The sequence below is a fragment of the Poecilia mexicana genome, unplaced genomic scaffold (assembly GCF_051168715.1).
Source record: "Poecilia mexicana isolate PSO_F unplaced genomic scaffold, ASM5116871v1 scaffold_23, whole genome shotgun sequence".
Taxonomy (NCBI): Eukaryota; Metazoa; Chordata; class Actinopteri; order Cyprinodontiformes; family Poeciliidae; genus Poecilia; species Poecilia mexicana.
In genome coordinates, this window is record NW_028263392.1 from 5,064,254 (window position 1) to 5,088,651 (window position 24,398).

The 24,398-nt window shown below is 40.8% G+C and overlaps 1 protein-coding gene across 2 annotated transcripts in view; it reads right to left on the reverse strand.

The window, feature by feature from the left end:
* Positions 1 to 1,258: 1,258 nt before the first annotated feature.
* cerk (ceramide kinase) overlaps positions 1,259 to 24,398 on the reverse strand; it is a 40,766-nt gene continuing 17,626 nt past the window's right edge. For both annotated transcript variants that reach the window (XM_088003482.1, XM_015002794.2), the window contains 10 exons: positions 23,522 to 23,647; positions 22,792 to 22,858; positions 20,522 to 20,667; positions 16,688 to 16,762; positions 16,386 to 16,538; positions 15,857 to 15,962; positions 15,316 to 15,395; positions 10,221 to 10,426; positions 6,184 to 6,398; positions 1,259 to 3,533 (listed from right to left, as the gene is read on the reverse strand). In XM_088003482.1, the coding sequence (XP_087859608.1) occupies positions 3,461 to 3,533; positions 6,184 to 6,398; positions 10,221 to 10,426; positions 15,316 to 15,395; positions 15,857 to 15,962; positions 16,386 to 16,538; positions 16,688 to 16,762; positions 20,522 to 20,667; positions 22,792 to 22,858; positions 23,522 to 23,647 (1,247 nt within the window). In that variant the 3' untranslated portion in view covers positions 1,259 to 3,460. The remainder of the gene's footprint in view (positions 3,534 to 6,183; positions 6,399 to 10,220; positions 10,427 to 15,315; positions 15,396 to 15,856; positions 15,963 to 16,385; positions 16,539 to 16,687; positions 16,763 to 20,521; positions 20,668 to 22,791; positions 22,859 to 23,521; positions 23,648 to 24,398) is intronic.

Here is a 24,398-nt window from a genome sequence, read left to right on the forward strand (position 1 = left end):
GGGCAGGGGGAGGCAGGAGGAGGGAAAACAATTTGGTTACCACTGCAGGAGAAAATCCCTCTTGTCTTTAAGTAAAGCTACACTTTGTCGACTGTCAATCTCGCACTCGGATTACAGATCTCTTGATACGTGTTTAAAAGAACGGGGGGAGAAGGGCGAGCAGGAAATGCATCTCAAACCTTTCACGGATGAACGGAACATAAAGGGCAACGGTGGCCTCTTCTGTTTTTCTCTTGCCAAGAACGCCGAATGCTGGAGCGCATGGATTTCAGTTCGGTTTAAAAATGGCCACGTGCCGCTTCTCCCTTCCAGTTTTGATGGAGATGAGGACGAGCTCCTGGAGGAGAACCTGAACTGGCCAACTACCAAGGAAGCAGCCAAATGACAGAGCTGAAGAAGTGAAGTTTAGAAGTTTGGCGAGTCGCTCTGCGTTTCAAGAGCTGCTAGCAAGGCGTAGCTTCGCGCCAACCTTCAGGGAAACTTTGATGGAAATTGTTTGTTTCCACCCATCATGTGAGTTTTGGGCAAAAGAGAAGACAAACAGTGAATTAGGTTGGTTTTCATCTACTGGTTTACAGTGTATATGAATTGCAGTCTCTGTTTCCTTTTAGAGATAGTCATTTGGACCCCATGAGTTCTTTTACTTTGTGAGTCGGGTTGCACTGCCCCTGCGTGCGCTTTTATGACGATCTTTTTTTGTGGTTTCGGGAAAAAACATGAAAAAATTTGATTCAAATCCCGAATAAAGTGCTTATTCGGGATTTGAATCAAATGAAATCAATTTCCGGGTTGACCTCATTTGTAATTTGTGGTGTTTTTAATAGCTAGAGTGAGGAATGTTAAATAGTTTCTATTTTAAACTATTTCCCCAGACAATACTGTTCCTACATAACAGGTAACATTTAATGCAGTTGATGTAATCCCATAATGCCCATAGTGACTGTAAAAATTTTAAATGACCGAATTTACCGACCCCTTCTCAGAGCAGGAGTGGTTTCACAGACTGAGAGTAGCTTTAAATATCACCACAGACCTCAGTCGGATGTTCTTTAATGAAACATCTCGTTCACACCAGCGCACCCTATTAAACCCCTCTCAGCCAGAGAGAAAGACAAATAGAGAAAGATGGAGGCAGAGGAAAATCCGAGCACGGTCGGGTTGACCTTTGTATGCAAACGTTGGAGAGTGTGTCTCAAAAAGAAAAGAAAAATTGAGGGAATAAAGCATCGGTGCAATAAAAATCAAGCTCAGCCGCAGACCCAATTCATAAGCACTTTATTCAGGATTTGAATCAAATAAAATCAGTTTCCATATTCACCTCATTTGCAATTTGGAGTGTTTTTTTTTTTTTTATAGATGGAGTGAGGACTTTTAAATTCTCGCTATTTTAAGCCATATCTCCAGACTGTTGCTAGCGAATACCAACCTTCTTAAACATTGTACTATTTGATTTTGGTACATGACTTAAGATGAAATATTGAGCAAACACCCACACCTGGCAATGTGCTTTATGATGGTCCCTCAGTATGTTTGTCTTTTTTGTAAGCAAGCTAATAGTGCAGTTTTCTTCTTTCAGACTTTTCAGCTAGATGTTTTCACATTTCTGCCAAAAACAACAATTAATGTGATCAGTGATGTTGGACTGCTGTTATCTTGAACACAAAGTCTTTGGTATGCATAAGTGGTAAAAAGTGAAATATTTCTCCATACATTGATTTATTTCCTCTCGAGGATTTATTTTTTACTGAGAACAAATCCTAGAAACCATGTAGTCTACAAGGCCAACAGAATAATCTCCATTTTATATAAAAAAAATGTTCCCATCCAATTCTATCCAGCACTATCATATGGAAAAACGCAGGAACCCAGCTACAAAAATATATATTTTCAGGAGACGTGATTGCTGCTGGTTCACTTCACCACAAACCTTTTTGTTTGCAGCTTTTTGGACGTAACTTCTGTTGCATAAAACCTATTCATCTTTAAAAAGAAGAATGCAGGCACACACAGTCTTGACGGCAAAGAAAACCCTATTTCAGATTTCACAGAACTGAAATGTCTGATTTCTGTTTTGCTTAATAAAAGAACGGCTCCATTTATTTTAGCTCGTCTTCTCCGTCCAATTTATGCTGTGATGGAACATCATCCGGCGAGCTGAAGGTCAATGACAGACATCCTGAATCGATAGAAAGAGGTCCAGAGGATTCAAAGGAAACAGATGTCAGAGGAAAAGTGTGTGTGTAAATAAGAAAATATAAGATTTATATATAAAAATAAGAAATAAAACGGCATGTCTGTGTGTTTGCGTGCATCTGCTGGTGCTGGATGGCTCTTGGCTTCAGAGAGAAAGCATCTGATGAAAAAAAAATAGGCTGTTGTGGGTTTAATTGGGAAAGAGCTAACTCATGACATCTGCACTTTTCCACTCATCAATAACAGCACAGCCCTGCAGGGATGTTGCAAAACACATTTCACATTTTCAAACACTTGTGTGTAGGCCCAACATAAAGTTTCATCGCTATAAGAGCGGGCCAAAGTAAAAGCTGGTGCGTTTATTTTCTGCTGACTCTGCCGCCGCTGGTCCAAGACCCGCTTGACCCGCGACTTTGGAAGAGCAAAGAGAGGCTAATTTGGGAGCAGAGGGGTAGATTGTCTGTAATGACATTAGCGACGCAGAAATCCGCCGGCTCCCAGGTGATGATTAAACCGCGAGCGGCTCTTTGAGCCGGAAAGGAGAGGAGCCACAGGTGCGGCGCAGCGGCGCCGAGACACTCCAAGTCATTCAGGAAGCACTTTTCCTTATCGCCCAGCAGCCACCAGGGTCCTGTTAGGGTTTAAGTCACGGGATTCAATTCTTTTTATTAGTGCCTGTGGCTCATACGGGCTTTCACATGAAAAAGAAAAAACGTATTCTTTTTTCTTAAATAAGAAAGATATGATTGCTTGAATGAGTGTTTTTGAATTCACAGACATCTTCTGTTCCACCCTGACTGTGTCTCTACGTTGTTGCAGGATGATTTTTATTTTCCATGTTCTACTTGGAGTCCGGCTCCGTTTCATCCTGCTGGAAGAACTCCCAGTCTGTTTGGGATGCTCTGAGCTTTAGCTTCGTCTTTTTTCTTTTTTGGATGTGAAAGCAGCACTAATAGGGTGCAGGAAACCATATTTCACCCAGCTTACTCCAAAAAGTAATGACTAGTCCTGATTTTTGAGGTTCCCCACTAACCGGCGATGCAACGTGATCCATTTGAATTCAACATGTCTCGTCATTTTCTACCCAATACTGCGCAAACCCATTAAAGCAAACACTATAATCATCATCGAAAGGCAGCTTGTGCAAATGAAACGTGGATGTTGTATGTGCTTTTCCAGGAAATCAACACTTTCAAGTCTTTGTTTTTTTCCCCCCTATTCCTTTTCAGTCTATGTGTCTTCAGGACATAACGCCGGTCAAATGTCGTCACACGGCCACCTCTGCGTCTTGCTGCTCCTCGATTCCCCGAGCAAACAGCCGGATCAGCTGGCACTGGACACTGTGGAGAAAAGGTAGGACACACACACACACACTGCATCATTTAGCCTGAATAACAAACCATAATCTTAATGGCTGCGCTTTCACTGTGACATTACTGTCAGAGCGGCAGATGTGAAAGCAGTGCAGATTAATGCTCAGATTTAAAAAGTGGAAGTCATTGTGGTGTGATAAGCACAGATGCTATTAATGTTATAATAAACTTGGATAAAATGTCAACTTGTAGGTATTTTTTTTACATTGTAGCAACAATCTTCAATGTATGAAGATTTTTTTTTTTGGTGGTTGGCTAGCCACACACACAACAACAAAAAAACACTTCTCCACACAATCAGACTGCCACAACCCTGGCAGTTTTCACACCTGATAGACAAACTGCAATATTTGTCAAATTTTCTCCTGTTTCGATCTGCTTTCACACTGCACCGTGTCAAACAATCCAAACCCTTTTGAAAAACCTGTTCCCACCCTCACCTGTGGTGGCGCTGCACCAAGAGCCACTGAAAGAAATGACACGAATACCACCGAAGAAGACGGGAGCGCAATTTCTTTCTTTAGGGAAATGTAAACAAAAATGGAGCGGCGGTTGGAGGATTTCTGCTTGTGTCTTTGGTAAAAGACTACAAGCCACTCCTTCTGTTAGCATTAGACTTTAGCAGGAGGAGTCTAATGCTAGCAGACTAGCTAGCGTTCAACTCTAGCTGTGATTGTGCTAGCAGCTCAATATCCAGGCACATGAAACGATATTTCACAGTATTGTCATATTTCCAGAATATCATAAGCATAAAAAAATGAAATAAATCAGACAAAAATGTCCGAGAGCTGCTTGCTGGCACTTTAATTACGCCAAGACTTGATTTAAAGTTTGGCTCATCATTATCACACTTTACATTTCACCCTTTTTTTTGTTTTCCCCACAGGTGAACCTCTTCCTTCTTCCCTCTCCTTCTACTTCCCCATTTCGCCTGGTCTATTGCCATTAATTATCCGAAATACACTCCGCTTGGCTCACTCCGGCAACGATTAGCGGCGTGGAAGGGGCAATAAATGGACGGACTTCGGCTTTAATTAAAGGGGAGTAGTCTTTTAACACGGGGAGGGCCGTTAAATTAGCAACATTACAGCGCCATGCATCATTGGACAAGTACAATGGAGCATGAAATAAATGATGCATCAAGTGGATCCACTCCAGCTGCGAGGAGATCTGATAGTTGGGGGTTATGTGGGGGGGACTGAAGTGAAGACAGGAGTAGAATAAAGAGGGGAGCTAATTCTATGTTGTTGCCAAAGACTGCTAAGAACAGACAGAGAAGGTACGTTTTATTTTATATTTGTTCACCCACAAACAAAACCGAAACCCTAAATGAAGATTGGAGGTCACCGAAAGCAAATATATTGTTGAATTATTTTGATTCTTTTCTTTCTTTAGGAAAAAACACGTCATGGACATTGACGCCGCAAGATCCACCATTTTTTTTATAAAGTGAGGATGTTATCTTTAGGTTGTTATCTAACAAACGCCTCATGCTGCTCTATGGGAGCTGGACCCTTTGCAGAGCCGATCATTTGAAGAAGCGAGTCGACATAAACTCAAAGCAATGTGCGCTTTGGGTTTACTCTGGTCACCCCGCCTGGTTTGTTGGATTGATTTTGATGTCCAGGAGATGAAAGAAGCTGCTTTCATGTCTTTGAGTAGTTGATGAAACAGCAGGATAGCAGCTCAGAAAAGAAAAGACAACAAAAAAGAGTCATAATTTGGGAATGACATGCACTTTGTACACGCGTTGCGATTTATGTCGACTCTGTTTTGTACAGTGTGAGCCAACCAGGATCAAGGGTGCGCTCTATTGTCAGGACAGGGTTACTTTTGCCGTTTCCTGTTATATTTTCCATGTTTTCTTTCCAATAAACTCTGCGCGGATGTGATGTGGCGACGAAATGAAACACAAATCCAGGCATCGTCACAATTAATCCTCACAGAGAGCCGAGATCTCAGCGGGAACGCGGCTCCCCAGCAGTTTCCCCGTGATGTGGACATTTCCAAGTCCCTCACTTGGGATGATAGAAAGTGTTAACCACGTCTCCTGGCAACGCTCTGAGCAGCTCTTCTGATATTCCACCAAAACTTAAAAGTGGAAAAATAAAACTTGGAACTGTGGGTTTTTGTTTCAGAGCTCAGTGAATGCAGAGCTGTTGGGCACGGAGCGTAATCTTTTTCTACTTAGGCTTTGAAACGTGAAACATTTTGGGCAATTTAAGCAAAATTTACAACTCAATACCAAGAAGGAAGGTGTGAATATCCAACTTCAGTGATGCAGGAAGAATAAGCTCTGAGAGTATTTCAATATTTCTTCCATTATAATGCTTCTGCAGTGTTATGTGATTTTTATTCAAAGCCATTTGTTGGTTCTTTTCTATGCTGACAGAGATTTGGTGCACAGGAAGTTCCTTTCTGTGAGAAAATGAGAAATGTTTAAATATGCACATCAACGGGACTTTTTTTTTTTTGAATGATTTGAAAACCTCCATCATTAAGAGGGATCTTATTTCAACATTTGCTTCTGAACATCCACGGTTTCTCAGTCGCATTGTGTAAAAATGTGAAAATAACCCAGGCTGTGATATGAAATCACTATCACTCCATGTCTCACCTGACTTGGATGGCGGTGTGATGCAGGATTTCCCCGTCGCAGTTCCAGCTGCTCTCGGCGGTGCGGTCGTCGTAGGTTTCTTGGAGAGAGGAGATGGGACTGAGGTCTGGACTCTCTGGATGTTCGCTCGCGTCTTCCAGAGGAGCCAAGTCCGGGTGCCATGGCTGGAAGCGAAACTTTCTCACCCTGTGGACCTCCACGAACCAGTGGTCAAACTAGGAAATAAGAAAGGTAAAGATGGGTGAGAAGGATTTGAACAGATACGTTTAATCTTAGAACGAGTTCCTCTTTGTGTGGCGCTTGATTCAGTGGTCATCCTCAAGGCCGAAGACTTTAGGTGGACAAAACCTCAGCGATCGTTCTGAATGCCAACACATTCTGAGTGGCAGCAGGTACCAAGATTAACACTCAGTCCTCTTTTTTAAAATGTCCTTTCAAACATATTTGCACTGAAAGATGTTTCTCTGGAATATTGTGTCTGACTGTCTGCAGTGAATTGAACTGAGACCTTGAACAAGCAAAGATGGATCTTCAATAGATTCCCAATAGAGAAAAAGGTAGTTTTGTCATTTGTTAACTTCATACCACAAAGGAAATTTATGTCTTAGTCATTTCCCACTTGGTTTGTTCATTCTGTCTCCTTCCCTCGGTACTCCATCAGCTGTTTTGCATGACCCTGATTAAACTCTCCTGGTTTCCATGGCACTTATCCCATCTCCTCCATCAAGTTTTCATCATTCAGTTCTACCATTGCATTCCAGTTCCAAACATGTGAGTTGTTCTCATTTTATTATTCTGCTTACCATTACACATCTGATGTCTTGCTTGTTTTAAGGGATTTTTTGGTCGATATCCGATATGCTGATGCTCTAAAACTCATTTGGCTGACAACCATATAGTTTCAGTAAAATATAGCTTTACTGAAACTATATGGCTTTCTCTACTGTGGAATTAAAATGCTGCATTATCTTTGTCAAATTTAACCTGCTGCCAAATGCAAATGCCAAGAAGGAGGCTGAAAACGTTGTAACACTTTCAGCTTGCGTTATGTTTAATGTCAAATTTATTCATGACATTTCCTCTCGAAGACGATGACGATACTCAAACATTGTAAATTTGCCTTTGTGCTGTGCTCCCGGGATCATTGTCACTGGTTTGTCACATAAAATCAATGCCTTCTGACAGAATGGCCGATGTCCAATATTACATTTTACTGTCGATATCGTCCATCCCTACTTGTTTTTCATTTGTTTCCAACTCTACAACCTCAAAATGTGATACAAGTGGTTCAGATTCATATTTTTCACTCTGTTTGAAGTACTCTGGGGCCGTCATTTATACATTATTCCATTTATTACTCTCTTTTTTAAATTTATTTATTTTCTTTCAAATTGCTTAGCAATGCATTAAAAATGCAAAATTTAAGTAAAAAAAGAGCTAAAGGAGGCTCTCCTGCTAACAACGTACAGCTAAAAACACTATTAATACTATATTATTAATAATATTAAGCTTTATCAATGGCTTGTACCAAAATCCTTAAAATGCTAACACACACATCTGGCTTGCTGATGTGTTTCAACATTAATTATCTGCTCTTGACCTGACCGCCACAGAGAGGACAACACTGATAGAAATGCTCCGTTTTTAATAATAGTGGGTGTAAACAGAGACTCCGCTCTCTCTCCCTCTGTGATTCTCTCTGTGTTCACTAATAAAAGCATCAAACATTGAGGCTAACGGCAAAAAACACCTGATGCAAAAGGACGCAGAGGAGAAACGGCGGCCGTCCATTAGGACACTAGGTGAACTTTGGGAAATTGAATAAAAGGAGGAGGAGAGATGAAAAGAAATTATTTTGTCAGAAAGCGCTTTCATCTCTTTCTGTCGCAGAAAGGTTCGGCTGCCCTATCTTCGGCTTCACGGGGTGCCACTTTCTCTCTGTTCCATCCTTCTTTTCCCGTCCCTCTTCCCTCCCTTCTCGTCTTTTCTTATCCTCTCTCATCCTCAAAGCAGACTGACAGCCATTTATTTCACATCAAGCCCACTTTATGACTGCAGCCGCTTTGCATTCATGCCGGACGGTCTGCCTAAAAAGCTTTCTGACAAGGCCATGAATACGCTTAGTGGCTGCTCACGTCTAGTCTCTTTCTGCTTGGTTGGACTCAGATGCTGATATTAACTCGGCTTTGATACAATGTCCCACTCACCCCACTTGTATGACTGCTTGTCTCCCTTTCTGCGATGCGAGTTATGCAGCAAAGACGGCCTCAAACTAAGGAAGGAGCAAACCAAACGCCAAGGCACTTTAATCTGCAGCCTTTAGAAAATGAGATGAGTTAATGCGATATCATTGTTATTCCCAAAAGCTTCGACAGCTGGATTTATGAGACAAAATGAAAAATAAGACTGCAAACTGATTGCCAGGATAGCAGCCAAGGCTATACTTAGATGTGCCAGCATGTAGAAGAAAGCATCTAATCTATATGCTAACTATTATGTATAAGATTTTTCACAAAACACAGGATACCGGCATTCCTGTTTGCATCACATTAGAGTTTAAAAAAAAAGGTAAAAAAAGGTAAAACATCAAATTAGTGCTGCTGCAAGGAGCAACAGAGGGAAAAATATCAAAGAAGAAAAAGAAGAACAACAACCACAGAGAGTTTTTGTAAGTGTGTAATCTGATCAAACCCAAGACAGAAATAATTCAGCAACAAAAACAAATTGGCTGGTGACTGGAAATGCCTTCATGGATCCAGTGAAGAGCCAGTTGGAGAAGAAGTATTAGCTGAAACTCCTCCAAAGGCAAAAGAGGCACAAGGAAAAGCTCATGCCTGGTCAGTCAGGTCACCTCAGCCAGAACAGCAAAAACTTAAAAAATGGAAGAACGCCACAAGCACTCGCCAACAAACCAGACAGACACAATCCTGCAGTAGCGATCAGGAGGAAAGGGAACCCAAACCCCACAGTCAGCCAGACACATCCCTATAGGTCAGTAGCCAAAACTCATCACCAAGAAGCACAAACCACAAACCAACACACCAAATGAGGAGGCCCTGCTCTGGAACACAGCCACACAGATTTTAACTGCAATAAAATCCCCTTCTCAACACACTGCCTGCCGTTTGGGGAAGAGGATATTGGCCAAGGTGTATGGACATACCCCACAGGAACTATTTGTTACTCTGATATAAGGTTGGTGCCTCAAATTTAACTTTTAATTGTTGCCAAGTAGTAAAACAGCTGGCTGAAAAGGAGATTGCTGCTGTAGCAACAGTTTGGGTTCATGGATTACCAATGTTACCTGAGGTTCATGAGATACGTCAAACCAGCCTTTTCTCTAAGCAGCAACAGCCTCACTACCTGCTGCTATGGTGAACATGTTCGACAGCTTTGTGGGAAGACAGTTTGTGAACATATTTGAGTCTGGCAGCAGAAAATGAATGAAGTTGTCATAGAGAATCATTTTCAAGGTAAACTAGTCGTCTGAACTGAAAGTGCACGATGTTATGGTCAAATACAGATAAAGATGTCACCGGCAGCAACATAAACAGTTTAAGCTTTGACCTTTTCTTCCAGTGCAGAGCAGATAGATTAAACGTCTTAAGGTAATAATTAGTAATCAGCAGACTTCCCCTGGCGACGCTGTCCTCAGAGGGGCATTAGTCTGACATCGGCCTGTTTTCCCGTCCAGCGTATCCCTGATGCAGCAATTCCCTGACCACAGCCTTTCTGGATCGGGGTGGAGGTTATTTATGACACATGGGAATGGATAAGGGCTTAGGCGCTTGAACTGAAGAGAAGCATGCTTGTGAAATTGAGCAGAGTCAGCAAAGGTAGGTACTAGCACAGCAAGAGGGGAAAACTCTGCCTTCTGCTTGCTCATTCATGACTTTAACACTTCATCGGTTCATCTGGGCTCCGACGTGGGAATGGGGCGGACTCTCCTGGAAAACCCTAAAACATTTTGCTCCTTTCCTACCCCTAAATTCACGTTTATTAAATATGAAGCACTTGGCATGTGTAGCCCTCACTACCTGGTCGTCGTTGTTGGTGTGTCGAAGAAGATGTCTGAAGAAGTCCAGACGGGAACACTTCCTGACCAGGATCAGGTCGGTGGTGCCGTCGGCGAGGTGGGCGGAGGGCGACAGGCCTTTCGGACTCCGAGGACACGCGCAGCTCATGCTGGCTGAGTTGATGGCAATGAACTTGCCGTGGATCACGCTCCAGCCTCTGTCGCTATCTGGAGACACAGCAGGACAACCCACGTCGTTACGACAGGTTCAGAGAAAACGACATTCATCAATTTGAAAAACGGATCGCTTTGGCATTTCGTGGCTGTGGATAACATCCTCTAATTCAACCTTTGAAGGCTGTTGGCATTCATAAGCTGAAATCCAACACGTGTATCTTTCTTGTTTTCATTTTGTGGCATTTAGTTGGAAATGAGCAAAATGAGACGTTCTTATTCAGGTGTGAAGTCTGGTAATTGCATAGTTTTCCGTTACGACACGCTTGCTTGTGTGAACTGTTCTATCCCTATGAACCTTGAGTCTTGTGGAAATTGCGTTTTGACGTTTTTTGTGTCTTTTTAATGAGCACTTTATTTGCCTGGGTGTTTTAATAAATTCCCTCGTTTTGCTTTCATCTTTGCTTATCCTAAACTGGGTCACAGGGGAAACCCAGACGTCTCTCGTCTCTTGACACTTGTCAGCTCACTCAAGGAGGATCTGAAGGTGTTCCTGGGCCGGGGTGTGTGTATGTGTTCTGGGAGTCTCCTCTGAGTTGGATGATCCTACAAAATCTCAAATGTCTCATGGGCAATTCTAGCTTCCCAACCCATTTCAATTAACTTCTTTTGATGAGAAAGTGAAGAATCTCTCTACTTCAAGATGAAACTCCTCATATTATCTCTATGGCTCTACTTTATGGAGAAGACTTGTTCCAGCCAGGATTTTTGTTATTCTAGTAATAAAACACCTAGCACTACAGAAATTATTGGTTCTATTTCAACTTACTCCTAGCACACATTGATTGGCCTTTGGGCAATGACCTCAAGTTGTCTAACTATATACATATCTGTGTATGAATTTGTGTGTGATTGAGTGATGGTGGCTCCAGTGTAAACGCTTTTAATTCATTTCACACTTTTCTAATCATACTAATCACTTGGATAGACAACAGCACGACGTTTTGCTGAGAAGGCAGCTCTTGCTTTGGTTGTACGAGTGGATGGCTCTAAAAAAACATCACCAGTGCGCTAACATCTTATAGCGGTAGTGGAGTAAGTTTTTGACCATGAGCAGACCACAAATACACAACTTATTTCTATGTTATCTACTATCCAACTTGTTTTTTTTGTTTTTTTTAGCGAAATTCTCTGAGTTTTTCCATCTCTGTCGGTGTCTTAAGGTTCTGGGTTCCCCTCTTGTCTGTTCTTATCTCAGTTCAGTCTATTTCTAGTCTTTTGCTTTGTAAAAAATTGTATTTAGGTCCTGAGACCTTATGGATATCGATTTGTGTTTCTTCATTTATACAAATTTGGACTAAAAACTTTGGACACATTCACTCTTTCTCCATCTATCCTCCATAAATTACAGTTTCCACCATCTTTTCAGAAACGTTAACCCAACTGAAACTGCTCCATTACCTACATATTCAAAATTAAATCAACCAAAGCTCACCACCACTTTAACTTCAGTTCCCCATTTTTTGCACTCTACAGTTTAAGTTTGATTCAACCAAAGATGCACCAAATTCTCAGCTCTCTGTCAGAATGAAATCCTTTCGCTGTGCAGGTCAGATAGACTACAGGTAGCAAAAAAGAAGCTGGATTTCTTCTGGCTTTGAATTATTTTTGCGTTATGATTTCTGGGTTTAAGCTCCAACATTCTAACGCAGCAGCAGCGAAGCTGATGGAGGTTCATTAAGATCCAGATGTCTTCGCAGCAATGCTCCGAGCAACTCCAACCTCATGATGGAGGAAAACGCAAATGCAAATGCACACCCTTCTGTTTGCAATTACGTTTAGCCAAGCAGGATTTCACAATATCTAAAGACTAGCGCGAGCTCGATAAACAGCACGCTGATTGTGCTAACCTTCGTTCAGATTGTCATGAATAAATGCACATGTGGCCACAAAAATCCTAAATGACAGATGCGATGGTTGCGCTTCACGAGTCATGACTCTGTTCCTCGGAGATTAGCCACTGTTTACTTGAGTAAAGGTGAATCAAAGCCACGGAGCCACAGCCCCGCGGGGGATCGGCGCTGTCTGTCACTAGCGTGATAGTCGGCGGGGGAAGCCGCTAAAAAACTGATCACAGGTGTCCAAATTAGCATTCGACTGTTTTACGAGCACCTCAGAGGGGAAATTATGTGATCTCAGACAGCAAAACGATTCATTACCTTTCCCCCTCGTTTTGCAAAACAAACTTACAGAGGTGATAACGCGAGCCAATGATAACAAGCCCGCAGAGGCAGCATAAAAACCCCCCCAACAATATTCTAATTGGGAAATGGTGATTAAAGCCACACTTTAAAAACAAATCCAAACGGAACAACTGTGGACTGTAGGCTCTGCATTAGGAGAACGTCTCCAAACGAGTATTTACTTTCGATGTGGAGGCCAGCTCATTTGCAGAGGGGGAGTGTGTCGTGCCTCATTGATTTAGCAGTTGTCTGAGATTCCCTCAGCAGAGAACTAAATAAATAAATAAACACAACATCACGAAAACAAAGGGTGGCTCCGGCACGAGGCAAACCCCCCTGACAGAGCTGGCAAAGAAACACTTTTTTTTTTTCTCTCTTCTTCTCCTGATTAGTGGGAGTCTGTCACACAGCAAACGCAAACACACACAAACAGGTTATGCTTGCTGTCATATTTATCCAGGCATATAAACACACACCAGCACGCCATGGGGAGCTGCAGCCTCAGATAAACACAAATCTAAAATTTAACATAAAGACACTAATTGGAAAGGGAAACTGCACACACACACACACACACACACACACACACACACACACACACACACACACACACACACACACACAGATAATCGACAGCACAGAATCTGCACATGATGCTGCGGTGCACACACCACCAGAGGTTTGTGCTGATGTGTCAGTGGCTTGAGACGATTGCAGATAATAATAAAGTTTGTTTGCACATAGACAGATGGGGAAATGAAGGGAGAAGAAATGGCGATATCCAGACCTAACCTGAACACGAGCTGTCAGGGACACACAATGAGACCAAATGAGACGGGATGCTAGTGAGCAGGAGCATCATTAATAGTGGAGTAACAAGACAATACAGGATCTTAGGCTTCTTAGGGCGAAACAAGAGAAGACTTCAGCAATGCATTTCGGAAGACGATAAATCCACATTTTTTGGTTTTGTTTAATATTATAGTCCAGGCAGTCATGGCAGCTCAGGCTCTCCTGGAGGTTTCTTCCTGGTAAACTGGAGTTTTCCTTTCTGATGTCATAGCACAGTTGGTTGCTACAAAGTTTTTGGAAAGTGCCTTGAGACAATATTCGTTGTGTATAAACAGAATGAATTTAATAAAGGTAAATGCTTGTCTAATCAATGGAAACCCAAATGCAAAAAAAAAAAAAAATCCTGTACAGGTTTTTATATCTTCTATACATTGATATTCTTTATTGTGTTCATAAATAAAATGAATGTATTAGCCTACATATTTAAAGAAAACCTCTGTTTTACCCACAGTGCGAAGTGTAGGAGCTACAATGTACATGCTAGATTTAATGCCATTTGCAGGTAACAGTTAGCTAGTTGTACTGTTCTCACATTGCTAATAGCTTTGTTTTAAAGCTAAAGTTAACTTTAGGTTATTTTGAAGCTGACTTTATAATAAGCTAATGTATAACTTTGTTATAAAGCTAACTCCAGTTATAAAGCTAAGTTAAGTTAGCTAACTTAAGTTAGCTTTATAACAAAGCTAACTTTAGTTTAATTGTAAAGCTAAAGTTGGCTTTATTATAAAGCTGGTATTTATTATAATGTCAGCTTTGCAATAAAGCTAACTTTAGCTTTATTATAAAACTAAAGTTAAATGTGTGTGTGTTATTGTCAAATGAATAGACAGTGTCCGCTTTCTCACTCTGCTTCGAAATCATTAGCATTAGCATCTTGTCTGTTGCTTTGTCACCGTTTTTCCTACCATAATGCTGAAAGAAAACTGATTTAAAACTGGTGAGGGTTTCTTCCATATTCTCCCAAAGATCTTTTACACCTTGACAAACGTCCCACAGGTTTGTGTGCTTTCTCTTCTCTACTTTTCATCCTATAAACAGACAACTGTAGAGCCACCGATCAGACACTCCATCAACCTAAACTCAAAAAATTCACTTTATTTTGCCCAAACGCTGATGCCGAAGTTGCAGGACACAGAGGAGAGGGGGCATTTTGTTCCTAGGACTGTCCTCTTTCTCAATTCCTAACACTCCATGAACTCATATTCCCATCGACTGGGCTTAAGCTTCATAAGACGAAATGACATCCTGACAGCAGACGGATAGCTTCTTGCAAGACAGATTTCACTTTGACAAGAAATATCGTAGCACTTTAATATCAACATCTTGTGCCACGAGATCTTGTTACATCCCTGATCATTAGGGAGAAGAGCTCTCCAGCAGGGAACAATGGGGAGTTATTCACTGTCACTATAATCAGAATATATTCTCTCATCAATACCTAATCAGGAATCTCATTAGAAATTGTGTCGCTCTGTAGGGGGGGAGAAAAAAAAAACCACGACTGAGAAATGACAACAAAGTGAAATTTTAGCAGATCATGACTCTTATTTACACGCTGTCAAGCTCAGGTACTTTATCTCCTTCAAAAAACACAAAGCGAAAAATGCAAATCTCCGAGCTGAATGAAATCAGCTTTATGCAGAAAGACAGCCAGTGTGGAATTGTCTCATCTTTTTTGCGTTTTTTGGGGGGTTTTTTCCCCCTCTGTATTCTCAAACTACAACTCATTTTTAATGGCAGCGGTGTCAAAACAGAGAAATGAGCTCGATAACGAGGCAGAGGAATGAGGAAAAGGCCTTTCCCTCTGATTTAGTCAGCACATTTCAAATAATGAAGCAAAGCTCGTACCTTCAGCCGGCTTTTCCTTCTCCTCCGACGCCTCGTCGTGCTCGTCTTTTGATGAGTGCTTGTGCTGACAGATGCGGCACCTGAAACACCAGCGCAACCTTGTTTTACAATCATTAAATCATCGGCTGTTACTGACATTCAAGACCATAACGGGCTCTTATGATTCATTAAACCCAAATGTATTCAGAGAGTTGTAAACTTTATTTTTTTAGCTATGCACACTGTATCTGTTTTGTCTGCAGCTAAAAAGGTCTTCCTGAGCATATTTATCTGACTTTTCATGGTGAAATAACTTGTCATATTAGAATAATGGATTTCACTTCCCACAGCAAATGTAAATAATGTCTACTGCCAGAATATCAAAAACCAAAGCACTTAAGTCGAAAGCTTTTTACACAAGAGTAAGCTGGCTTTCAGTCCTCAATAATTTAGCTTCCTGACAACATAAAGTATCCCATTAAAGCACATTGCTGCGCCCGAGTGTCGTCAGATAAGGTAAGACATTGTAAAATAGTGCTGAAAAGCCGCAGATGTTATTTACCCGGATCGACACTGCAGCTTGTCTCTCGGATGCCCCACGTTGTCGTCTGCTGGCAGGAAAGAAACCGTCCCACCGTAGTAGTTGTGGGACAAAAAGGTTTTAAATCCTTTAAAAAAAGGGGAGGAAAATATGTTACATATTGTGTTATTGATTTAACAAAATATATTCTCAGCTAAGGCACCAAGTAAAATATTGAAAAGGACTCAAACATGAATCTAGTTCAGTTGCAGTTTCATGACATTAATTTCGTTACGGCTTGTTTATACTGTCATGATTTATGCGCAGTTCTAAAAACAAACAAAAAATTAAATAGAAAAAGCACAGAAATTTGTGATGAATATTCACTATTGAGCCTGAACTTAAGGCAAGCAGATAACCAAACCCAGCATGATTTTGAAACATAAAAGCATAAAATGTGACCAAGTTAAAAAGATGTGAATACTTCTGCAAGACACTGTGAGCTGAAGGCAGATCAAGCCAAACAACAACCCCCCCCCCCCCCAAAATGTTTAAATAATGACTGGCATACCTGACAGGTCGTATCTTGCAGGACCAAGCCACCTATTCCTCTCACTGTCCGTCAAAACATCGCCGTAGAAACCATACCCAAGCAAAGAGACCGAATATTTGAGGAAGACGCCGTTATGGTGAACTGAACATACATCCATTGGCTGTGAATCGCCTGTGAAAACAGGCAAAGAAAGGTAATACAATGATCGCACAACAATGTCCTGTTTGTGTCCACACAACACTGGTACCATCAGATATGCGAATATCTGAGCCTGGGTTTAAAGGACACGTGTTGGCAGGGTTTCAGTAACTTAAACTCACCAACAACGATGTGCAAGGCAGATGTAACTGGGTCGTTTGTTCCCTGAGTAGCAAAGCAGATGCAGTCAGTCGACCCTGTTGGACACACAAGAGGGATGATCTGTGAGAAAAATCCTTGGAAGTGACAACAATGTTGCCCAAGAGTTGCATTTTGTACAGTTGAGATAAATCCATGCAATATGATGATGACGCACTCCTGTGATCTTCATTGTTCTGATTATTCCACAAAGATCATTGAAGGTTATTCTTTTTAAGGTAAAACCATGAACACAACACAGTTCAGTTTCAGCTGTGTTTGTTTTATAGCCATTAAGTTTGGTTTAGCTATTTCTGGAATAAAGAAGGGGGTCATATTTTTCCTCTTGTTTTATGAAAGCTCTCATACATCGTTATGTTGTTAGTAGAGGAGAAGAATCAGATTAAACAACCAGTGTTTTCCATAGACGTAGCTCTCTTTACAGCAGTTTTAGTCCTGCTTTATTTCATCTTAAAAATCCACTGAAAATCCTTTCCCAATTTAGCATACTGTCATTTCCGTGCTTGTTTTTACCTCCATATGCAATCTATATTTTGTGGAGGAAGTAATACAGCTTAAAGATTTTGTGTTTGGTCTGTTGAGCTAAAGCTATCTGCTATGTCTTATTCACACATCAAATAGCACCTGATATAGTATTGGCAAAGGGGGAAAAACCTTCCTAAATATCAACATCATCAACATCTTGAGCTTACATTTGTAGTTTAATGGGAGTAGAGTTAGCACAAAGTGAAACGGACCTGCTGTGCAGTCTTGGTTTCTCAAACGGAAAGGAGGTAGTGGGTAGGCACTATCTCGTAGAAAAGAAAAATCTGTTTTCCAAAATATCAGTGATGATGTAGACTGGGCTTTTATTTGTGTTCATTAATCTACAGACACTAGCACTATCTGGTGGAAACTTGAATGTTTTTTCTTGATATAAAACAAGTTATACATATTATTTTGGCAATGTCAATATGGATTCCCAAAGTCATTTGTAAAAATATCAGTGAAATGGAGAATAAGACGCACAATTTTCCAGCTTTCTAAAGACGATATAATCACTGTGTAGCAAACAGAGTTGGTCTTTGAGAATACAACGCGTTTAACTTATGGCTGCTCGTCATCTTAACATACATAAATATCAGGTTATTATTATTTTTTTTCCTTCTCAAGAGGCGAGAGAGGTTTCTGATTTTCTCTTATCCTCGTTGCCTTTAATCCCCCCCAAAAATGTTCATCATGTCAGTCACACATGTGTAGCTCTATCTCCAAAATAAAATCTGTCACACAGAAGAAAAAAAAAAGCTCTGGGGATCAACAGAACGTCCACAACCAAGAAAGGCAAATGTAGCTGAATGATTTTATTAGGCAAGAGCAAAGAAACGTGGCAGTCATAAAGTTAACTAATCTGATAGTTTCGGGCCCTGGGCTATCATCAGCGCTCTTCAGCCAACAAATGAAGCATAAGAGGCATTCCCCGCCTTGTGAGAAATGCTGAGTTTGATATTAAATCTCTTGACTTGAGAGGTAATAAGGCTCCATCGCTCTTTTTCTGCGCCCTCGTGGAGTAATTTCAGACCTATCTGGCCAACTTTGATCATCTTCAAGTGGTAATGTGGAGCTGCCGATAAAAGACGGCGAGGGTGAGAAAGTGAGTGAGAAGCCTAGCTGGTAACGTTTAGAGTGGGCTCACAGGGGTGTGACGGGGGGATCGGGCCCGTCACTCGGAGACGGACACACAGATGAGTATGAAGATCAGCTCCCTCCCCTCGCCTTCTTAGGCTTTCCATGAATATCACTTATCTGGCCTTTGCTTCCTCTTCTCTGAGCATCATAATCACATCTGAACACTTTGAAATTCCTCCTGACAGCCCTGCTGCGTGTGCTTTTTTTTTTTTTCTTTTTTATTTCTTTTTGTATAAAGATGGTGACATTGTGCCAGAATTTGAATCTTCTACAGCCAGTCTGCACAAGCCAGCTTCCTTTTGGAAGGGAATAGCTTGAGCACGCAGAAGTTGAACAATGTTCAGCCCTCTGATGCTTTATGTTTTATTCCCCTTAATTTTCTCAAGTGCAGACATTTGTTTGCATATTCGGAGGCAGGAAAATGTCACAAGGCGTGTGCTCTTCTGAGCAGCTTCACTGTTTATCTGCGGTTCTCCCATAAGTACCTCGTGAATCTTGTCGATTTCTTTCTCTTTGACAGCGATGGACTTTAAATTTCTCAGTTCTGGGATATTTTTTTGCTGTTTGAATCCTCGGAGCATAAATATATTCGTGGCTGGACTTGTGACTGAAACCCTTTGAAACAGACAGCAGCCCCCCTAAATCACACATTACATTTTTCTTCTGAGTCTCAAACATCTCAGTCTTGGTTCAAATAAAAATTAGAAGGAAATACAACAAAACAACAAGACGGCATTATCTAAGTTTGCTTTAGATTTGTAAAGTATAAAGGTAAATGTTGGTTCTCCATGTTTGATTCTTGCTCCAAGTAATTCACAATTTATAAACTAACAAGAGTTTCTCTGCTCCGATATTAAAAGTATAAAGGCAAATCTTGGTCTAAAGTTAACTCCCCTATTTCTAAATAGTATAAATCTAAATGTTAGAAAAAGCAGCAGCTTTAATGTAAAGTCCTCGTTGTCCTGATTTTTTCTTTTTGTACATCATCCTTGCTCTGAGCTTTAAAGATCTTCCAAAAATCCATTATCAAAATAATTTTTTCCCAAGATTTCTAAGAACCTCATGAATAAACTACAACGCCACGGATTTGGAGAAAAACGATCTTCTGTTTATCTCAATTACTTGGAGATTTCATCTTTCTACATCACGTTTTGGCGAGATGCTCAAATGTCACAGAATCGGCGTAGGATTTGTTAGAAGAAAACAAACACCTGCCATATTGATTTCCTCTGTGTTCGCTAAACAAACCACCACATCCGAAACATCTTCATCCAAACGAATCGTTTCGCCGTCTCCCCCGGTTTATTTTCTGAAACAAGCCAGCTACCAGCACCAAGCTGTGCACAGGATGGTCTCACACTGGTTTTCACACATTGTGTCTTCATCCCAGTGAAATTTACAGTAATTTCAAAATGTCACCCAGCATGTTCCCAATCATGCCACTTAGGACTGATTGACCCTCTTTTAGGCTCATGGCGACACCCCCCTGTCCTGTTGCCATGGAGACTCTCTTATGTAACTAAGCAACCTGGGATCGTAAGGTCTTGAATGTCTCACAATTAAAATTATTTATGCTTTCTTTGGAAAACCTACAATCGCTACTTATTTGTGTTTTGAATGACCTTTTACTCTGCCAAAACAAACGATTTTAATTGAAGCGTTTTATTAAAAGCCACTTTTTAAAAAATAAGTTATATACATTACTGTGAAGAAGTACAAAAAAACAGAAGAATAAGTCAATTTAGAAATATGAGCTCAGAGGGCATTCCTGTTGATTTCAAGTTGGAAATTATTACTTAAAACAGGCAGTGGAAATGGATAGTTTAATTTGTTTTGTAATAAGACGCAACCTAGAAAGTCCATCTTCTAGTTTGTTTTAAAATATCTTTATATATCCAATTATTTGCTCGAATGAACATCAACGCATTAATCTATAACAAGAATATGTTTGCATAGCTTTGAAAACTAATATGCATTTGCAATCTGACAAATAAACCTACAGTATGGTGTCGTTCTGAAAAACATAGGAGTCCCTGCATCAATGTGTGAAAGTCAGGATCTCACACTTGTACCATTAAATCGCTAGTAACAAAAAAAAAACAAACAAAAAAAAATTTACTCCAAAAGCCCACCTGCAGGAATAATCCCAATACGCAGAGAGCACGGCACCAGCTCAGCATCCGGTTGGTTCTGGTCCACGCCGTGGTCCGTCTGGATCCTGGTCACCAGGCCGTGCAGGATCTCGCTAAACATCCCGTCTCCGCCCACACACACCACCCTGGAGAGACGAAAAAAGAACCAGCAACTCAAAACCGAACGCAAGCTTCCCTAACGCACCGCCGAGGACGGTTCGTGCAGCGTCTTGGCGGGTCGCCGTGTAACGAGTCGACTTCCATGTACAGGTTGTTCTCTGTGTTTAGCAGGAAAACGGCTGCAAAGCTTAGAAAACCTTGACATTAACGAAACAGGGCAGCTGTGAAACCCTACAATAAATAAGAATATCACGCTGTGCCACCCGGCATTACGGCTTCTTGGGTCCGACTCAAAGGCAACGGAAATGCGTCTATAAATTATATGAGCTGTGGAATAAAAAGCATAATGGAGTCTAACTCCGCTTCTGGTGTTACGAATGTGAGATGAATGGCTGAAAGGACGAGGCGAGCAGGTAGGAGGAAAAGGGGCCCTCTTGGTGCTCTTGGTGCACTTCGTACCCCTGGCTTCTCGCTTCGGTCGCATAATTTACAGGTCATATCCTGGATGTATGTCGGTCGGTGAGATGTGGAGTTTGACAAGTTGTAGTTAAAGGAAATGCCGGAAAGCGAGGCGAAAACGATGGAAACGTTCGAATTTTCGCGTAAACAAATATTCTGTTTATTTTTACGGATCGGATTTAAAATTTTATATAAAAGAAAAAAACAACAACACCTTTTTATTTTCCCCTCTAGTTTAGTTCAGGAAAAGTAGAGCCAGAGAAGAATGCGCTCACATTTGGGTGGAAAATATTTCATACTTGCAAATACAGCTTTGCATTATTAAACAACAAAAATGCCAGAGAAATAAAAGGGATTGATCAGGATGTTCAGATTAAGGTTCTATAAAAACTTATCCTAGAGGTAATAAAGTAACATTAAAACATTTTTTTTACATACAAATGTTATGCTCTCACTAAGCCTGTCGCAATTCATAAATTAATAGCACAATAAAATAAAATGAGCTTGATAATTTCCTTTCTGATTAATATTTTAGTCTGTTTGGAGACTTTGTAATTATTGTATTTATTATTATTTTTATTTTGGATATTTGAAATACTGTCCAGTTTGCGTCTTTTTCTTTACAGAATTATTTACTGGCTGTTGAGAGGGGAACTTGCATTATTATGCTGTTATCAGCGCATCACATGAAAATGGTCTCAAAACTAAAATATTTGAGTTTATTGCGATAATCACTGCGTCAGTTTATCATCCATAAAAATGTATTGTAACAGACCAAGCTATGGCCTTTACAAAAATTGCTAAAAGTGCTGAATTGATATTTGTAAACAAAAGATTACCTTTATCGTCACAGCAGAAGCTGTACAGTTAGCTGTGTCCAAGCATACTTATGGAAAGTTTAGTGGAAGAAAAAAATGTATTAGTAAGAGGTGCGTAAGCAACACAGTCTTGAGATGTATGTGAACCAAAGCTCACTCAAGAGTTTCACAGTAAGTGATTACTTGCTGCCATGTCATTTTCTGCTGACGTTTATTGTGTCAAGTATGAAGTCAGGACAGCCATCTACTAGGAAACGTTAAAGCGCTCCATGCTTCCTTCTGCTGATAAAATGTATGGATTTTATGGACTTTACACCTCCACACGCCACCAAAAGTAATCGCTTTAACACCCCTGGTAGCATCGTGTTTGATTGGCGAGCAGAGACGAAAGACAACATTTTAGAAAATATTTTCCCATCTTATCTCATTGGTTAGTTTTTCAAAAGTAGCTTGGAAATTTAACATTGCCTATGTGGCTATTAAACTCTATGCTTTTCAGATACTGAATCAGACATTTCTTCTTCTACAATTATATTAAGATGGAACATTTTTAGCTAAAATAAAAAAAGAAATCACAATAACAATACAATTACAATATATATATATATATATATATATATATATATATATATATATATATATATATATATATAAATTACCATTCATCTCAATGCAGATTACCCAACAACAGAGACTTAATGAGCCTCTCAGTGACTTTATTAAAACATGAGCAGACGAGAGTCAACATAAAAGCCACGGGCAAGAATCAGTGTTTCAAAAGCCTGAAAGTGGCGGCAGCAGCAGCAGTGGCAGCAGCAGCAGCAGCAGCAGCAGCAGCAGCAGCAGTAGCAGCTACCCCACTGAAGTACTCACCCATCATAATCGTCTAGATTGGCCTCCATTTTCAAGTGGTCCCTGGCATGATTAGCGCGCTCTGTAACTGTGGAAACCAATTAAATAGCAGGCGTTAGCGCAAGTGCAATAAATGAAATGTACAGACGAAATAAGTGGCGGAGCAGGCATTTAAAAAAAAAACAAAAAAACAAAAGAAGTATAAAACAAAAACGCTGCACTTTGGATGCATTCGCTAAAACCCACTGAGCAGATTAATGTTCAGAAAAAAAAAATAAAAAAAGCCAGGCGCAGTGGCACAAACAGCCTAATTCAGCTATTGTGGGGTGTATTAACAAAATGAGCCCCGAGGCAGGAAAAAAAAAAAATCCCCATCATTTTAACAGTAAATCTGTTTACTAGGCATATAATCCCAGCACAAAAAAAAAAGATCATGTGACTCATAGCTGCTATAGGAAGCCCAGAGTGAATGGTGTTTTCCCCCTGATGGGCCATCAATACTCAAGAATATACACTGTAGCAAACACTTATTGAATAATAGATGACTTTGGATGCCCAAGCTTATCGGGTATCACAGGTTCCATTAGGGTGGTGGCAGGATTAATGCCGCCATAAGGCAAAAATCATATCCTCGTGAGGCCACCTGGCCCCCACCCCGCAAGAGGCTACGCTGGCAGCGGAGATGTATACGGTGGCCTTTGAGTCTCATTTTTAATTTAAATGTTGAGGCGCTCCACCGTCGGGTACCCACCAATCACGTCTGTAAAGATGCCGGCCCGCCGGAACACCGGAGCCACCTTCTGCTCGTAAATGCGCTCCCCGCGCCGCTTCCCTCCGTACGGATTGATGTACACCAGCAGGTTCTTGGGTCGGTTGGCTGCAAAGTGAAGGATAGCGGTTGGAAATATCTGACTTTTTTTTTTTTTTTTTTTTTTGACAGCTGCTTGATTGGTCTTTCATTAACTAGAGACCTTTTTTTAAAAGATGATCACCAGAATGGGCTGTTTGAAAGACAAACGAGGTGTCGGCTAACTGTGGAAGGAGTGTGGGGCAAATTACAGGCACTGCATCATCCGGTGATGAAGTTCCAAAGTGGTGCGCCGGCCGGGGAATGTTAAATGGCTTGTTTGGGGCCGCTTTGGAAAAAATAAGGTGCCGGCTCGAACTAAAAGCGATCTGAATGGGATCAAGTGTTAAATGAGCACAAAGAAAGGAAAAATACAAAAAGCATGGCTTCGTATCATTTGGCAATAAGACAAAAATTCCATTAGGTTACATAAATGGCTTGTCAGCAGTGATGTAACGGTGCAGCCGCGGAGGAGACGGACGCTGTTAGAGACGTACAGACTTCATCTTCGCAACGAATGTGGTTAATTTCATTGAATTGGTTCATCTGTGGGTATGGGGCACTTCAGATGAATTACACCCACCTTCCGATCTTAATTCTACATGTTTGAGAGACACCGAATGCTACGGAGCCGGATCATTTTTCAAACGTATTGGCCCTGGAGTGTGTCACATAATTTTATACTCAATTAGTGTTATAGCTCGCTACGTTACTAATAGTATTATAACATGTAATGTGATACATCATAAAAAGACATTACATATTAGCATTTAATAGATTT